The following is an 18549-nucleotide window of genomic DNA, read 5'->3' as shown; positions in this document are numbered from 1 at the left end:
GGTTCTCGTCTTAACGTTATGTGGGATCTCTCTTTCGTGCGTGCAGAGAGGAAGAAGACACTCGGAGCCCCTTTTCGCTCTAGTTCGCAAGTCGCAACTTTTTCTCAAACTTTTCTCCAGGTTTACAGTAGTGCCACCTGTCTAATCTACCGTTTTCCGACCGGATATATTATATTATATTATATTATATTAAATCTTAGATATTGAATTAATACCTATATTTTAATCTTAAATTCAGAGAGAGAATTATAAAATGACATGGTTATCTCTGCAGCGCTACCAGACGTTGTCTTCATGACGTCTATTTAAGCTCTTGTAGGCCACACAAAGGCAATTATTATTTCAACTGATTGCCAACACTGCACAGCCCCAAAATCCCCCACTTCGTCCCGCGTCCAAGGTCCAGGGCGTCGCCCATCGGCCGCTCCGTCGCCGTCGCTTCCTCCTCTCGCACCCTCTCCGCTTCAATCCCTTCCTCTCCTCTCATTCCCTTATACGCGTCCCTGTTCCTCTTCCATCTTGCTTTCTCGCTCTATTCCTTCCCGAAGCCCTCTGGAAGACCGGACTGGAGCCACCGAGATCTCTGAGCTAGGGTTTTGCTTCTTTGTTTTTTGGTTCCGTGGGATTCGAAGATTGAATTGGCGGCAGGGTTTGCCGTTTAGAACCCTAGATCTGAGTGGTTGATTCCCATTAACTATCAAGATGTTCTGGCGCATGAGCTCGTTCTCTCAAGGGTCGCCTGTAAGTGTGGCGTCATTGCTATACGTGTTTTCTTGTTCCCGTTGCTTTTTTCCTAAGGTCTTTTCTGCGTGTTGTGTTTTGTTTCATGTAATCGTAATCGGTGCTAGCAGTGATAGCTATCTGGTCATTTTTCTTAATCAGATTTTAGTTTTACAAACTCTATCTTCAATTTGCTTATTCCCTTGTATTTGAAACGGAAAAAACAGAGCTACTTGGTGGCCAGGGCATTATGTTCCACTATTTTGGTTCTTTATTTCTTAGTTATCTTAAAATTCTTTAAGTTGGATATAATGCCTATATGCACAGATACACTCACAAGATTTCCTACAGGGATGAAGCATGGTATGTTCATTAATTTCCTTTTGTCAATAAAGATGATGAATAGTTATATAGTCATGCCTAAATTAATTGATAATTGAGTATTACCTCTTCGCCTAAAACTTTATTATGTGGCTGTGGGGATGGTATGGTCTCATCAACATTTTTCTGATTTAGCTATGTAAAGACTCTAGAGGAGTACTGAATTGTGTAGCAATAGACCTTGGCAGGCTTTGATTTCAAATAACCAGAGGGCATGTTGATCGGATTATGTTAAATGAATACGCTGCAGCTTTCCATTGCTTTTTGACCTAAAAAATGTTTTTTTATTGTAATAGGTTTCCGCGATTTTCTTATTCTTCTTTCACGGTGATGGATTTTTCAGGTGGATTGCATTGGGTGCACTTTGCTTTTGGATTGGCTTTCTTTTTTAATTCTTAGTTTTGTGTCTGGCGAAAAGCTTGGTCTTTGACTTTAGACTTTGATATAAGTATTGCCATCAATTTAGTTCTTCAATACCTCATAAGACCTCTGATTAATTCCTGATTCTATTTGTAATTTTTCTTCCAGAGAACTGGGAACCATGTTTGTTCCTTTTTTTTTTGCAATATTTTCCTTATTTGTTTGTGCCTCCTTGAAAATGCTCTTTTGATTTCACAGGCTCTATTTCCTGCATTAACCAGTGAAAATTTTATTATTCTGGTTTCTGTGTTGTTTCAGGTGGAATCTATTTTAGACAAGGAAAATTTTACTTTGGAAGATCTTCTGGACGAGGATGAAGTTATTCAAGAATGCAAAGCACAAAATAGTCGTCTTATAGATTTGTAATGATTTGTTTACTCTTTCTTTGCTTGTTTATTCTATATCCAGAACATGCATATTTAAATCTGATCCTTCTTTTTGCATATATTCATTCATGAAGAAATAATTTCCTTTATCAGTGTTTTTTCTATCCTGTCTACTACTTTTTTGGCAGTGTAAGTATGCTCTTTTTTTTGTGTTCCTATATCAGTAACCATTTATCGAGTATCTCATCTTGAAGTAGCAACACCTACTTGACACGAGAATGCAGAAAAATAATCTGGAATACATGTGACTGTGTGAATGACTAACCTAATTAAAGTGATGACATGCCTTCTCTTCTTCTTAGTAATTCATTAATATCTATCCTGTCTACTACTTTTTTGGCAGTGTAAGCATGCTCTTTTTTTTTGTGTTCCTATATCAGTAACCATTTATCGAGTATCTCATCTTGAAGTAGCAACACCTACTTGACACGAGAATGCAGAAAAATAATCTGGAATACATGTGACTGTGTGAATGACTAACCTAATTAAAGTGATGGCATGCCTTCTCTTCTTCTTAGTAATTCATTAATATAAGAAACTACGTAGATTGAGATTCTAAGGCTACAATTCCTTTTTCTTTTATTTTTAATAAAATAAAATTGCAGAGGAAAATGTTTATCAGATAGCTAGCCTAGGTAAATAGGTTATTTTCCTGTATTTCGTTCTGCATTTAAATTTATGCTGAAAACTATTTCTGTTGTTTGGTTACTGATTTGTAAATAAAATGACCTATGGACCAATAATGACACAGTATGCGAGTTAACTTTAAGCCCAACCCATCGTGATGGTAAATTATGACATGTTTGGTAGTCGTCAACCAAATCAGTATTTTATGTGGACCCATGATGATGTTATCTCAGGGATAAAGTTTTCAAACTAGTCATACTGACTAAAAAAATATTAAATAGCAAAATAGACTAATTTTTAATTCAATAAAGAATGGTGCCTGTTGGTTTAAGAAACTAATTTCAAGGGAGAAGTCATCTTCCCAAATTTTATGTATTTTTTTCATTCATTTCAGTAAAAGAAAGCATTTTTTCTATTTGGAAGCAATTTGCCATGAAATAAACATAGACTAAAAGAATGAAAAATATTGACAGTGACAAGTTGAAGTCATGGAAATGGTAGAACCAAACTAATGGATAAGACAGAATGTATTGAATATGGATATATATATCCTCACTTGAAAATTCTTATTCTACTAATTTGTTGAGTAAAGAAGTAAAATGTGACATGGCATCATCATCGAGCCATGTTTGTGCTAACTGGTGAGGATCAAATAAGTGGATCTTACCTGATTGCTGAGCTCTATTGCAAGATTAATAGTATTATTAATTTTTAAAAAAATCAATCAAATCAAATCAAACTGAAATTTGCTTTGGTCTTTCTCCTTCTTTTACACCTTTTACTCTAGTGGATTTTACTATAAGATACATTTGAACATCTCCATATATTACTCAAATTTATTCTCTCAAATTATCATATTTCCAAGCTAATAACTCTCAGATGTTGACATTTTTGTACATAACTTAATGAAATAAAAATTTGTTTTTGGTTTTCATCAAAATATGGGTTAAATTGTATCTCCAATGTAGGCATAAGATTCCACTGTCTCTCATATGATAAACTCCATTTTAGATGCTTACTGGGAATTTTTGGAATGTCATATAACACAATGCTCAAAGTATAGTTCTACCATTAGTGATTGAAAGTAGTTCATAAGGTGCTGTTCTCCATTGCCGATAGTCAGGAGTTGAATACCAATCTAGTGATGCATTTGTGGGCTGAAGGATATGTATTGTGCGAGAACTGGCTGACGAGATCATGTGTTAGCATGTATTGATGGTAGTTGTCACTGAAGAAGTAAAGCATATTAGAAAAAGGATCACTGGTGGCAGTCTATTTCTCCTGCCACCTCCATCTGTGTCTACTGTGAATGGATTACTGCAATTAAATGAGGATGCATTGGTGGGAGAAGATGAAAAGAGATGGGTATAGGAATCTTAAAAAAAGACATGATGCGTGTATTTCACTGCTCTGACATCGGTCCAAGAATTTTAATCGTTGCTTATAGTCTTATACTATTATTTTATGATCTTTAAACCCCCAACCGATCTTTTTTTTTACATGAAATGAACTCTTATCTATAACTTTCAAAAGAGAAGCAGTCTTGGTAATTCTCTATTCATTTTATATTTTTTTATTAGTCTTTGTGATTCATTGATGTATTTGATGTGAATGTCCTTTCTTTTGGTATATGACCCATGTATTTTAACTCTTTTTTCTAGTTATACAGTTTACTGAGTGTTTTAGATGTTTATAGTGTTGTTTTCCATTCTTATGCAGTTTGAAGGAAAAGTCTCAAGTGGAGAAATTGCTTCGTTACATTGTGGAGGAACCGTTAGAAGATGCTGATAAGAGACATGTATTCAAGTTAGTTTTTAGTTGTTTTCCCTTGGTTATTTCTTGAACACTGGACACATTTTATCATCTTCTGAATTTGGGGACTAAATGCAGGTTTCCATTTATTGCATGCGAGTTATTTACTTGTGAGGTTGATATCTTATTGAGGACCTTAGTTGAGGACGAAGAGGTTAATATCACTAACACGTTCTTAATAGATTGAGTTATTTCAAACACTACCAACCTTTAACTTTTTCTTCGATAATCCGAACCCTGTTTTTCCTTGTAGTTGATGGATACGTTGTTCTCATTTGTCAAGCCGGATCGTCCCCATAGTACATTGTTGGCTGGATATTTTAGTAAGGTAATGGATATTTTCCTATGTGTATGGGCTATTGGTTCATTCACAAAGTTATGGGAGCACCTTCAACAACTTCATCCTTTTCTTTCTTGCTTACATTTGTGAATGAATACTGCTTGTTGTTTTTGAGTAGGTTGTAATCTGTCTGATGATGCGGAAGGCAGGCCAATTTTTCATTTATATGCAGGTATGCTATGTTTCACATACTACAATAAGCATAATCCACACTTTGTTTGTTCTATTTGGATTGCTTTATCATTTAATCTTCTATATTTGTAAGAACTTACCTAGGTGAGAGAATTGATCAAATAACTATATTAGGCTCAACTATTATTTCAAAATGCATAATCTTAGGCGGCGTTTGGTTTAGGGGTTTGGGAATGAAGGAATGAATTCATTCTCAAATCTTGTGTTTGGTTGATGGGAATGAAATTGAAATTTAGGAATGAAACCTAAAAATTTAGGTATTGATGAAACCCACCACCTCCATTGGGTTTTGATGGGAATGGGAATGAGAATTAAGGTGGCGTTTGGTTTAAGGGTTTGGGAATGAGGGAATGGATTCATTCCCAAACCTTGTGTTTGGTTGATAGGAATAGAATCAAGATTTTGGAATGAAATTCAAAAACTTGGGTATGGATGAAACCCACCCCCTCCCTTAGGTTTTGATGGAATAGGAATGTGAATTAAGTTTTGGACGAAAATACCCTTAATATATTTGTTCAATTTTTCTTTCATTTCACTCTCTCCTTATTCTCTCTCATCATACTTTCTCTCTCCTCCTATCATCACATTTTCTCATTCAATATACTTTCTCTCTCCTCATTCTCTCTCATCACACATTCTCTATCATTTTATCTCTGTATTCTTTCTCATCACACACTCTCTCTTATCATTTTTTCTCTCTTCATTCTCTCCTCATTTTTTTCATCATACTTTCTCTCTCATTCTATCATTACATTTTCTCTCTCAATATATTTTTTCTCTCCTCATTCTCTCTCATCACACATTCTCTACCATTTTTTCTCTGTATTCTCTCTCATCACACACACTCTCTCATCATTTTCCCTCTCTTCATTCACTCCTCATTTTTTTCATCATACTTTCTCTCTCCTCATTCTATCATCACATTTTCTCTCTCAATATACTTTCTCTCTCCTCATTCTCTCTCATCACACATTCTCTATCATTTTCTCTCTGTATTCTCTCTCATCACACATTCTCTCTCATTATTTTCTCTCTCGTCATGCTCTCCTCATTTTTTCATACTTTCTCTCATCATACTTTCTTTCTCCTCAATCTCTCTTACCATACACTCTCTACATTTTCTCTCTCTTCATTTTCTTCCATCACACTCTCTCTCCTCATTTTCTCTCATCACACTTTCTCTCTCTTTATTTTTTCCCATCACACTTTCTTTCTCATCACATTTTCTCATCATACTTTCTCTCCTCAATCTCTCATTTTCTCTCATCACACTTTCTCTCTCTTCATTTCTTTCCCATCACTCTTTCTCTCTCACCACACTTTCTCTCTCATCATACTTTTTCTCTTTTCAATCTCTCCTATCACGTTCTCTTTCCTCATTTTCTCTTATCACACTTTCCCTCTCTTCATTTTTTCTCATCACACTTTCTCTCTCATCGTATGTTTCTCTCACATTCAACTTTCTCTTTCATCTAATTTTTTCTCTTATTTTCCTCTAAGGGTAAAAAAGAAAATTTAGGTTCATTCCGATTGAAAATATTCAACTAATCAAATATTATTTTTTAAGAATGATACCCAAGCTCATACCCATCTTCATTCCATAATACTATGATACCCATTCCGATTCCTAGGAAAGAACCAAACGCCACCTTAGTTAATAATAGTTTACTTGTCTTAGGATGTAAACTTCCTTCATCAGCCCACAATTGTCATGTAAGACTAAATTAGGATGTTACATTCTCCTTTAATTAACTCTTGATGTTTCCTTCAAGACCCGAAGGTCATCCATACAATCCATAACAATCGCTGCTAATATGTAGCATTAGAGGTTCAATGGTAGCTCTGCTTCGCCATATACAAAAGCAATCCTTTCCAAATGCCTCACCATGTTCAAGATTAGATAGATTCACTCTAAGACAAATTTAACAATTGACTAAATGAGAGAATTGACTCATTACTTTTGTTGGATTCAACCACTAACCCAATATATCTAAATGCTAATTAATATTAGATTTTGTTCGTCTAAGCTTACAGCCCTCATTGACTTACAACTTTCCATGTGGGATAAAGTAGGGTGTCATCATAAAAAGTATTGTGAAGGTGACACCCTTGTTTAGTTCCACATGGAGAGGGGAGTTGTGGGCTGATGAAGAAGTCTAGATGAGTGAAACATTATTAACTCGAGTTTAACAATTTTGCATCAGTGGTTATACCTCATAAAATAAATAGGTCAATTTTCTCACCTAGGCGAGTTGTTAACATTTGGATTGGATTTACCAATTCCTCGAAAGCATTCACAGAGTTGTTCTTCTGTTGAAAAGTAAATCCTGTTTGGAAGATATACCACGGGTAGTAGGCATCATTGTTTGCATTTTTGGTTGGTTTTGGCACTATCTTTTTATCTGCATGTTGTGGTGTCTCTGCTTAGCAAACTACATAATGCTGTTCAGGGATAGTAACTCATATTTGTATTTGCAAGGTATTAAAGAACGTTCATCCATATACCATTCTTATTTTATTTATCTTTACTTTTACTTTGGTAATGATTTTGTGATTATAATCTTTATTGTTATTGTCAAGGGCCATCTGGAGATAATTCATCAACTGGTTGATCTCATAGGGATAACATCTATCATGGAGGTTAGTGGATGGTGTTTGCGTAATCTAAAGACATAGTGTTCTTGTGTTTTCTATTTCTTTCTACATGTTCTGATTTGGGTATCTGAAACAGATTATCATCCGACTAATTGGCGCTGATGAAAATTTGCACCACAACTATGAGGAGACAATACAATGGTTGGAAGATATAGAAGTTCTTGAGATGATTGTGGATAAGTTTAGCTCATCAGTATGTGTATAATCGGAATTGTATTATCTTTTCATCCCAGAGATATGATACTGCTATTATTTAGAATATTTTTAGTATTTAAATCTGTAGTCATAGAAGCTGATTCAGTAGCCAAGCACATAAGTTGGCCAGTAGTTCACAAAATCATTGGATTGGATGAGAGATTCTACAAATTGCCTGATGAATTGTTGTAGCGATCTCATCTGCTAATTCTTATTGGTCTCTTTTTTTATGTAGCAAACCCTCACTTCAAATATATTGTATTAACAGGACAACATTGGATATCATATTATTTTAAATTGTTGATAGTTGGAGTCATGGCACTGACATGGTAGGATATACACTTTTATACTTGCAAAATAAGTTTGTTCTTGAAATTGAGCTGCAATTCCACTGTTTAGGTCACTGAGCTTCTGCAAAATGTTAGTGTAATTAATTTTTAAGTTTGATTAGTTGAAAAATACTTAAGCTTTCAGCCAAAGCCCTCTATACTTTCATACTCCTCACCTTACGCGTGTCCTTAAAGAATGTATCTACCTGCCTTTTTGTCCATTCTCTGGATTTGCTTGCGCTATTTTTATTAGCACTGCTAGGATTCAGACATTGAAACTTTGCTGTACTGCCATGTTGCATTTGATACACTCAACTTATTTGTAAAGGTCTCTATCTAAATATGCTACTTAGTATCTATTCTTTGCATCTTTAGGCATAAGGATCATATTGTTGCAGGTTCTTCAACTTTCTTGACCTTATAATAATATGTGATTACATTTTTTTAGTTTTTATTGACTTTCTATCTGTCACAAGGAGCAGCTGTGACCAACTTAAGCTTAATCACTCTGTATGCCATTCTTTAGCACAAAGGTCTTTAGCACTGAATATCTTGTCTAGAGCTGAATGTCTGAGAAAATCATGAAGCATTTGCCAACTAGTTCTCACTTCAGAGTTTTTCACCTTTTTGCTGTCACTGAGTGATTAGGCTTAGCGTCACCTTTATTTTGTTTCCCTTTTCTTTTGAGCTCAAATTTATTATTGTTTTTCTTTCTCCTTAATGCTCACAGTGAAAATTCAAATATTGTGTCCTATTAGGCGATATATCAATTATTTGTTCGCTGCACAAGTGATACTTGACATTTTGCCCATGCTACCTTAGATGGTGCAATGTGAACAATGTGTGCAACATGAAGCTCCATGTTATGGATTCTGAATTGGATATGAGTGATACAGAGTCTCATACAAACAATTAATATAATGCAAAATTCATCACAACATTCTGCCTAATGTGCATGCATGATAGAAGTAGAATACAAATGTAAGATTGGGAAGAAACAAAATTTACACATAAGCCCCATGCTATCAAATTAGTGAAATTATGACTTGAGGATATAGTGTGGTCTCACATTTCCAAGCTTCAATTTATATCCCTTCGAAGTTGTAAATTCATAATAAGAAATTTTCTAAAGATTTTTGGTAACAATTACTAATTGAATAAGTTAGTATTACCTTCCATTTGTGACTGTAGCAACTTCAGTAGCATCAATTTTGAAATGTTTGAGGTTTCAGACTTTTTATGGAAAAGGTAAGGAGACATCATATCTTACTGAAACATCATGACAATTTGCTAGGATAAACAAGAATATAAATCATGAAAATTTAATGAAGCAAAATATAGGGGAATGTATCTTTGTTTCTTGGTAGAGTCACACTCGTGCCGACTTGTATTGTGTTGATTTCAGTCGGCACTAAAACAATACTGATCCAGGTTGGGTCTGCGACTATTTCCTAAATTAAGATTTTAAACATTGTTTTAATATATAACTCAGAGGTTATTTCTTCTACTTGCATTCAGAAAATTTTAGAATTATTTTTCTTTTGGTATTGAAAATTTGGACCTTTATTAGTCATGTTGATTAGCAATATTATGGCTTTTAAGGCTTATAAAAATTTCCTCAGATTTTCTCTATATGGTGTTTGATGATTGTATGAAAGGGAGGCACACATAGCTATTCAGAGGGGACATTTCTTTTCATTTATTGTCTACATTTAAGCTCTTCTCATCATCATTTAAAGGACCTATTACATGCCACCTAGGCTGAGGTTTTAGATGCATATTATCCGCCCACATCATTGCAAACAGGCCTACCCTTCAATTTCTTTAATTTGTCATGAAACATATTTGAATTTTAGGTTATACACATGTGAATAGGATGTAAAGGTGAATCTTTCTCAACCATTATGTTTGAAGCTAGCCTTCAAGGATATTATCATTAGAAGTTTAGAACTCAAAGGAAATCATGCTTTTCTAGTTTGGGGCAATGTTATATCCAAGATTGAGGACATCTGTGGTTCCTTGTGTTGTTGGACTGATTTAAGTTTATATTCCTTGTGTTGTTGGACTGATTTAATTTTATTTTCATTTTGCAATATTCTTAGGACTCTTTTGAGGTCCATGCCAATGCAACAGAAATTCTTTGTTCGATTATTCGATGTGCTCCTCCTGTGCTTGCAGCCAAAATCTGCAGCCCAAGGTATGATTCCCTTAGATATACTGACAGTGAGTTTTAATAGTAGAAGTATTAGTTTTTGGTGATCGATCAACTCTTCTAATGTAAATATTTCTGTCAAAATGCAGTTATGTGCGGAGATTGTTTCAGCATGCTATGGAAGATTCCAGACCTAAATCTGTGCTGTTTCATGTCTTATCTTTCTGCGTATGTTTGTTAGATCCAAAGCGATTGGTACTATCTTCCTATCAAGCATTTAGAAGCCAGCTTAATCATGGATCGTTTATTACTCCTAGTGATGATGCTGTTGTGGGATTGCTGGAGAGACTAGGTATTTTGCCACTTTTGCTGGTGGATCTGGCAATATTACTATATTAAGATATAGTCATTTTTCTTCAAATGCTAGGTTTTTAACAAAGCTGGTATTCTACTTGATATCGTACCAATCACTTTTAAATCGTATCATCTCTCATTTTTACTTGAAATTTTTCTCATAGAAATGTATTTTGAATTTTCTAGTGTTCGGTGTGATAGGAAATCATGGTTATGCGTGGTTTAAATCTCAAGCGGTGTTAGAATTTCAACTTTTGATTAGAATAATATTAATACCATATCATGTTGTGCCAGTAGGGTTCCAATTCTTCTTTAATTGAATTATTAATTATGACATAATTAATTTTACATGGTTTAAGTTGTAAGCTTTAACTCACTATCTTATTGTAATTAATTATTCACAATAATTTTAATTTACTTATATTATAAGTATTTACTAAAAATTATAATTAATAATATTTGTTTTGTAATGATAATCAATAATTATAAATAAATATTTACTATAAGATACAAGAAAATAATTGCACTATTAATTATTATTTATTAGTAAATTAAGCTAGCTCTAATTATTATTTAGCTGATTCTTTCTACATATTTACTAACACTAATTAATTAAACTGCTATATAATTTGTAACAAATAAATTAATCTAATCCTAATTTATTTGTTATAAATTACACTGACCTAATTTATAATGAATAAATTAATCCAATCCTAATTTATAAATTATAAATTATATAACAAGTTTATTAACTAATCTATTACTTTCATATGTATCGATTTATTACCTCCATATTACTAATTTATATAACAAGATTGTTAGGGCCCATCACAAACAAGTTATTTTTCAACAAAACAATCAGAGGCTTTAGAGTTTGCATGACCAGTATATATATATATATATATATATATTCCATTATGACTGTCATCTGGTTGTATTTCCCTCCTGTTCCTATGTTTTTTTTTGCTGTTAAGATATTTGGTATTCCAAATATAATTGTTTAATGCATAGCTTGAATCTGTTGAGTAATTTCTAGAAGTACACAAGTAAAGAATGAACATGTAATGCAGCACTTTTGTTTTCAAGTTTAGAAATGATATTATAGTTTATCTTTAGCTATCTATGTTTACAGGGTTTCAAAGTACTTCAAAATTCACCGATCGTCTTAAACTTCATATTTTTATCAGGCTTGTTACTGAATAAATTTCTGCCATATGGCCAAACCAGTATGGCACACTGCAATGCATACTGTCTAGTACTGTTATAACAAAAATCATATGAATCATAAAACCGAAGAAAATATGAAGAGCTGCACCAAGCTGAAGGACCACTAGTTATTCTTTGTTTTACTAGCACAGTTAGTTTGCAATTTATGTTCATTTGGTATTTGCTAATCAAAACAAGACCTGTTCAAGGTTTAGACCCTTTCCTGACCAATTCAAGGTTTAGACTTCTTCTTTCCTTTTTTTATTACTAGTACCGACAAATCAAGCCGACCCCATCTAATGGGATAATATTTGGTTGTTGTTGCATTACCGACAAATCAAAACTTCTGCAGTTTTAAGCTCATTTTCCCTTTTTGCCTTATGTGGATTCTTATGGATCTCTTCAGGTTGACAAGGCTCAGTTTTCTTGTTCTTAGGGCGAATGGTAATTAATAATCATCGAGGTCTAAAAAAAGCCAACATCACAGTGTGCTGGAGATGTTTGAACGTACACAAATGGCATCATTACAAGTTTCTTAACTTAGAACACGTGACTAAGTTGAGCTAGAATGCTTGCATACTTGGTCCTGGAAAATCGGTAGAAAATGCACTAGGCCATCAGACTGAAGTGATTGGTCATGCATTGCATACTTGGTTGTTTCTAGAATGCTGTCATCTTCAAATACCACATAATTGTTAAAGCAATCTATATTCTATAGTTGCACTTGTGACTAGTCATTATTATTGTTTTTAGGCTCCTTGTTTTAATTGTTACAAATAATTTGTATGCCTTCACTAACCTTCTTCTCATTCAAACATGAAATAGGTGATTTATTGATATTGTTGGATGTTTCTTCTTTGGATAGTGCCTTGCCAACCACATATGGCAAACTGCAGCCTCCCCTTGGGAAACACCGTTTGAAGGTAGGACAGTGTCTCCTTGAGTTTTGTTTGTTCCTTTATCCTGTCAAGGTGAAGTATGCACCCCCTCTTTTTATTTAAAATGAATCATTGTATTTTCACGATAGACCTTGATTAATGTGTTCTATCACCTATTCTTCTGAAAAACCTATCCTACTGATTAATCATTTGTTAATGTCTTGAAGGTTTTTTTTTTTTTTTTTTTGCATAGAAGTTAAAACTTAGTCTCTGCAGAATCAATTCATTTCTACCACGTGAGATTGCTTCATATTCGAGCTACATGTACCAAGTACAGGGTTTTTTTTAATTTTAATATACTTTGACTGAGACATAAGCATTTGTGTTTAGTATTCTGTAATACAGTCTAGGCAATGTGTTGATGAAAGAAAGAAGGTAATGTGTCTTGTTTTTTTCCTTTCCAGATTGTGGAATTCATCTCTGTGTTATTGACCATTGGTAGTGAAGCTGTGGAGAAAGAACTGATCCAGCAGGGAGCGATAAAACTCGTTATAAACTTATTCTTTGAGTGAGTAATATGTTTCAGTGATTTTTGATAAGGTTGCTAACTTTGTATCTTGTCGTTAAAGGTGGATCCATATTGCAGGTACCCTTTCAACAATTTTTTGCATCATCATGTGGAGAATATCATTGGATCTTGCTTGGAGAGCAAGACAACTTTGCTACTGGAACACATTTTGCAGGAGTGTGACATTGTCAGGAAAATTCTTGCGGCTGAAAAAAATCCTTTGCTGTCAACAGATTCTACTAAGGTAAAACTTATAGCAGTCCTTAGGTATAATTTTGATGCATAGAATTCGTACATGAATGCTCATCTTTTTGCTTCCTCATGTGTTTAGGTACCTCCCAAATTTGGTCATGCTAACTTTTCTTTTTGTCCCGAAATTCATATTTTCAGGCTACAGTATCTGCAGAGGAGCGATCACCCCCAAGGATAGGTAGTATAGGTCACATAACACGGATTGCTAACAAGCTTACTCAGTTGGGTGATAGCAACATCACAATCCAGACACACTTACAGGTCAATCATCTCTTGTTGAAAAAGAATATAATTTGTTAAAATATTTAGCTCATTTGGTTTATGTTTTATAGGAAAGTAATGTTATACAGTTTGGAATTGTTTGGATGAAAACTGTAGACTTTATCCTTCATTTGTAAATACTTGGTCTAACTTTCTTACTTTTTGATGTATATTTGCGTCCATAGTATATTATGAAGCAAAAAAATTTAAAGCATATCATTTTTGGTCAAAAAGACAAACAATAAACATCCTTTTATTGGTTTTGTGTTAAATTGCTTCTCCTTGATGATTGCTTGTTTTTACTACCATGTGTTTCATAGAGTTGCTACTTCTGCTCATTTTCATATTATTGGTTATGGCTTTACTGCACCCTTGTTTGTTTTTTTTACTATTCAGATTATATTAGGTGTTGTCTGAAATATTATTCAATCTGCTGATTTTATTTTTTCACTTGCAGGAAAATAGTGATTGGGTCGATTGGCTTAACAATGTGTTGTTCAAGAGGAATGCTACTGAAAATGTTTTACAATGGTCTTGCGGGTATGGTTCTTAGTCGCTGTTGGATTCTTAATCATGATTATCATTACTAATTTTTCCAATGGCTCGCTCTCTTTAGTTTATTCAATCATTCACAACCTAATGGTGCGCAAGGTTTTATTGAAAATTAGTAAGGGTGAAATTAAACAAATATTTTGTTTGGGTGCGTGTTAGCCACAATAATCCTTCAACAACAACACCAAGCCTTATCCGACTAGGTGGGGTTAACTATGTGGATCCTTCTACGCCATTGAACTCTATCCTTTACTATATTCATCTATATTTAAATATTTTTTTTTCGTGTTTCATTGTTGTTAAGTCTTTTTTAACCTTTCTTGTTTGATGTCCATATTTGTCAGAGTTTCACATCGCCTAACTAGAGTATTTATTGGTTGTCAAAGTACAATAATCCTTCATTTGGTTAAATTATCATATACTGGATTTTCTTAGCAGGTTGTTGCTCATGAGTCCAACAACATGTGACTTGTAACCATATGTACATGTTGCAGGCCTAAATCACTGTGACTGTAAATGTATTTAATAGAAATTAGAATCCTCATGTCTCTAATCTGTATATTCCTTTTTGAATCAATTGGGTCAAAACAAATATATATTTTTTCATCTCTTTCAGGCGCCCGACTACATTACAAGACCATGTTAGAGATAGTGATGATGATGACTTCCGAGATAAGGATTTTGATGTGGCAGCATTGGCTAGTAGCTTGAGCCAGGCATTTCGGTTGGATATCTATGCTAATGATGACATTGAAGAGGTCTGCATCATGCTTTGTAACTGAGTTTTGTTTTTAAGCACTCTCTTTTGCATGTTTACTTTCTGGCAAGCTACTGGCATTTGCGATACATTTGGTTTGATGTGGATATGTCTTTGAACATACATTGTCCTTGATGTCTGTTGTGTTGTTCTGTTTGGCTATGAGGCTTGTTTCCTGACCTCTGGTAATTCCCCATGTTCTGGCAGTCGCTCACCTCTGACTTGCTATGTGCATATGTGGTGAGCTTGAATGACATATACTATGCAAACTGTTGTTATAATTGAATTGATGGGAAGAGTTCTTGCTTCATTGCCTTGATACAGCTTGAGTATAGCATAGACTAGTGGCAAGTTTTATGAGTTCCTTAGTATGTACGCCTATCTTTGCATATCAATCCCTGCTTGTCAATTCTTTTAAGTTAACATGTTAGAACTTAGAACATTGCATGGTTAATGTTTCCAGTGTTCTAGCATGATAAGGAACATCTACAACTTCAGTTTTTTTAAACATCATTCTTTAGATCAGAAAATATATCACTAGGGATTACTTTCATTCTTGTTTTCTTGGATTAATAATTTTAAATAATCTGTCTGCCTTTGTAAGCCACAATCAACCTTGGAAATATCTTAAATGTTTAAAATTGTTTCTTACCATTTTCAGAAGTCTAGTGAAGTAGGTTTACTTCCATCCATACTTTTTTTTTATTAGAGTATGTTATAAAAAATTCACTGCAAGGAACTAGCTAAGCTAAAGATCAGCCACTGCTGCAATATAAGACAGTGTAACAATCTGTTGTAGCATGGTATCTGGTCTAAGTGCTTTAATTCTTGATAGATAGATGGTGGGACAGCATGTGATCATTGGTTTGGGCCAGAAAAAAAACATTGAAGTCATTCAGTATATGTGTGATAAAGCAATTTAACTAGTAAAAAAAAAATCTAAAATGGCAAATTAAAATGTACTACTATATTATAAAAGCATGGTTGATTACAACTGTGAATAAAGTATGAGTTCAAAGTTTTATTTTAATAATTTCATTCTATTGTATCATTTCAATTTTTCGGTCACTCTACTCCCATTTTCATGACTCCCTTCTGATTAATGTAAAAAGTATGTATACTTATTTCAAAAATTGGTTTCATATTATTTCCTAGATAGGTTTTTTCTTGTGAGCGGAACTTAACATTGTGTAGCCCTGTAATGGACCAGTTTAAATGCAGAAAACTAAGATGATGCTGACGTTATAGAAGATAGAATAGCAAGGAAGAAATAATCATCCAAGGACACAAATTTCAATCAAAGATAGTTCTCCAAATAGATTGATAGTGAATTAAATTAAAATTTAGAAAAGTGCACTCTCTTCATGAGAAAGAAAATGGAAGAATTTAGAAGAATCACATTAAATTAACCAGCAGTAAAAGGTTTCTTTTTGTATTTCCACTATCCACAAGCTCTTAATATATGTGAGTTCCTTTCTATCCTGTAATCAATCCCAAGGTACTCGCAGGAAACCACATTAATCATTGTATATCAACAAGAAGGATAATAAATTTCATTTCACTATTTATATTATTGGTTTTTACATTCTAGACTGTCACTTATTTTATTTGTTTTGTTTTGCTGCTGAATGCAGGCTCAAGGATCTTTTGAGCGTGATGAGGTATGATACTCTGTCAAATATTTTCTTTAACCTGTTCCTGATTTCTTCTTTACTAATTTGGTACAGGTTAGTAAAATTATTTTATTGTTATTGTGTTATTGTTTTTTTATTAGGCACAGGTTAGGAAAGGTATTTTGTTGCTTAATTTTTGCTTGATAACTGATTGCATTTAGCTTTCATCTAATTTCCATGTTCCATTATCTTATTCTGGAATAGCTAGGTAGCTTATCAAGGTTCTTCATCAGCTAGTTGAATTCGTTTGATTGTTTTGGTGAATGATCACATGCCTGATAAGTGATTTTTGCAGGATGTTTACTTTGATGATGAATCTGCAGAAGTTGTTATTTCATCTTTACACCTGGGGGATGACCGTGGCAGGTAACTAACATAAACACATACTTTGTTCATAGTAATCAATGGGAGTTAGTATTATCTAGGCTAATGGATATCCCTTCTTGTGCAGTTCTTTCTTTACAAATTCAAACTGGTTTGCTTTTGATAATGATAGAGGGGTTAACAGATGTTTAACTGATTCCGTTGCTTCACCTTCACCAAATTCAGATGGAACGCTACCTGATGTGGATGAGGTGGATACTGTGGTACTTGATGATACGAATGATACAAGATCTATACACACAGCTGATCAAGGAGATACTATATTAGAAAATAAGGCTATGTTTGTAGGAAATGGTCCTGTTGATGGGTTCAAAGAAGACAGTGATGACTCTAACAAAGATGTCGATGAAAAGCCATTGGGGTGGGTTGAATGGAGGGAGACACCAGGACCTGAAGTGCCTGGTAAAATCACAAACGAAGATATTCCAAATGGTGATATTGTAAGGGGCAATGACAAGTGTATCTTGAAAGAAGTTATTGCTGATTCCACTAAGTGTGGATCTTCTGGTGATGAAGTGACAGATGATTGGGATACTGGAGGTCCAAGAACCACTAGTGAAGAAAGTCTATATGATTCTCAAGATTCTTGCAAGGTCATTTCGCATGGAAGTTTACCTGGATCTGAAATCATAGATACCAATTCAAGTTCTCAACAACTTGCAAATGAAGTTGCAGCCGAGGATTCAAAACACGAGAAAGATCACTGAGAATGTAGGGTTCTGAAATTACGTTAGATGGCACTAGTACAGAAGAAGTGGTCTAACTATGGTTGTTCGTCAAAGGATGGTAACCTGAGTCACACTTATTGTAATTCTCAGAACCTTGTATATATTGGAATGAAGTTTATTGATGAATGCTGATGTATTGTTTTGTTGCCATCCAATATTATCTAATCAGCCAGTTATTGTAAAAACAAGAAACTCTCCGACATAAGAAATCATTACCATTTGCTTTTGATCATATATTTTGCGTTTGTTTATTTATTGCAAATATCCTGGTCAAATTAGTGCCCTGCTCTGTTGTTATTCAGCTTGGATCTCATGTTGAAACATTATAAGCTCATTAGTTTATCGTTAGCTAAATGGTTGATTTTATTCTTGTAGATAAGTTTGAACCTCAGCTTATCCCTGTGATGCTCTGTTGAAAGTTGGTGCAAGGGAAACATAGAGGAAGAACATAAATTGGAAAGACTCCTTTATTTGTTCCACCGGGAAGAGTCAAGGTTTGCTTGCTAAAAAATATTTATTTACAGAAATGATTTTTTAGAAAAAATTTAGGATAAAAATGTGATTCTAAAATTTATTGGAAAATATTTTATGTGTTTTGGTGCACATAAAAATACGTATATCCTTTTCCAAGCTGGGTTAAGTGATCCAAGTGAGCAGATTGTGCTTCACTCAATTGGTTGACCTGACAAAAGATTAGATCAATTGATGCAGTCGACCTTAGTAGTCC

At 34.0% G+C, this 18549-nt stretch overlaps 1 protein-coding gene across 2 annotated transcripts; it reads left to right on the top strand.

The window, feature by feature from the left end:
* Positions 1-339: 339 nt before the first annotated feature.
* LOC121993073 (serine/threonine-protein phosphatase 6 regulatory subunit 3-like) lies at positions 340-18054 on the top strand. 2 transcript variants are annotated; one of them, XM_042547747.1, is made up of 19 exons: positions 340-741; positions 1780-1883; positions 4254-4340; positions 4425-4500; positions 4600-4674; positions 4805-4858; positions 7459-7518; positions 7610-7726; positions 10160-10254; positions 10359-10561; positions 12595-12692; positions 13112-13215; positions 13294-13459; positions 13606-13728; positions 14186-14268; positions 14897-15038; positions 16672-16698; positions 17006-17076; positions 17162-18054. In XM_042547747.1, the coding sequence occupies exons 1-19, from the start codon at positions 703-705 to the stop codon at positions 17799-17801; spliced, it is 2364 nt and encodes a 787-aa protein (XP_042403681.1). In that variant the 5' UTR covers positions 340-702; the 3' UTR covers positions 17802-18054. The 2 variants fall into 2 exon arrangements, with proteins under 2 accessions (XP_042403681.1, XP_042403682.1); XM_042547748.1 differs by having other exon boundaries at positions 17260-17409.
* The last annotated feature ends 495 nt before the right edge of the window (positions 18055-18549 follow it).

Source organism: Zingiber officinale, chromosome 6B (assembly GCF_018446385.1).
Source record: "Zingiber officinale cultivar Zhangliang chromosome 6B, Zo_v1.1, whole genome shotgun sequence".
Classification (NCBI taxonomy): Eukaryota; Viridiplantae; Streptophyta; class Magnoliopsida; order Zingiberales; family Zingiberaceae; genus Zingiber; species Zingiber officinale.
Note: the sequence above shows the minus strand (reverse complement) of the source record. Positions and strands in the feature narration are given on the sequence as shown.

Bases quoted from the DNA above. Each gene is read 5' to 3' on its own strand.
- LOC121993073 (XM_042547747.1), top strand. From the start codon at position 703: ATGTTCTGGCGCATGAGCTCGTTCTCTCAAGGGTCGCCT. The intron at 7,519-7,609 runs GTTAGTGGATGG...TATCTGAAACAG, and splicing joins GGATAACATCTATCATGGAG to ATTATCATCCGACTAATTGG. The intron at 13,729-14,185 runs GTCAATCATCTC...TTTCACTTGCAG, and splicing joins CAATCCAGACACACTTACAG to GAAAATAGTGATTGGGTCGA.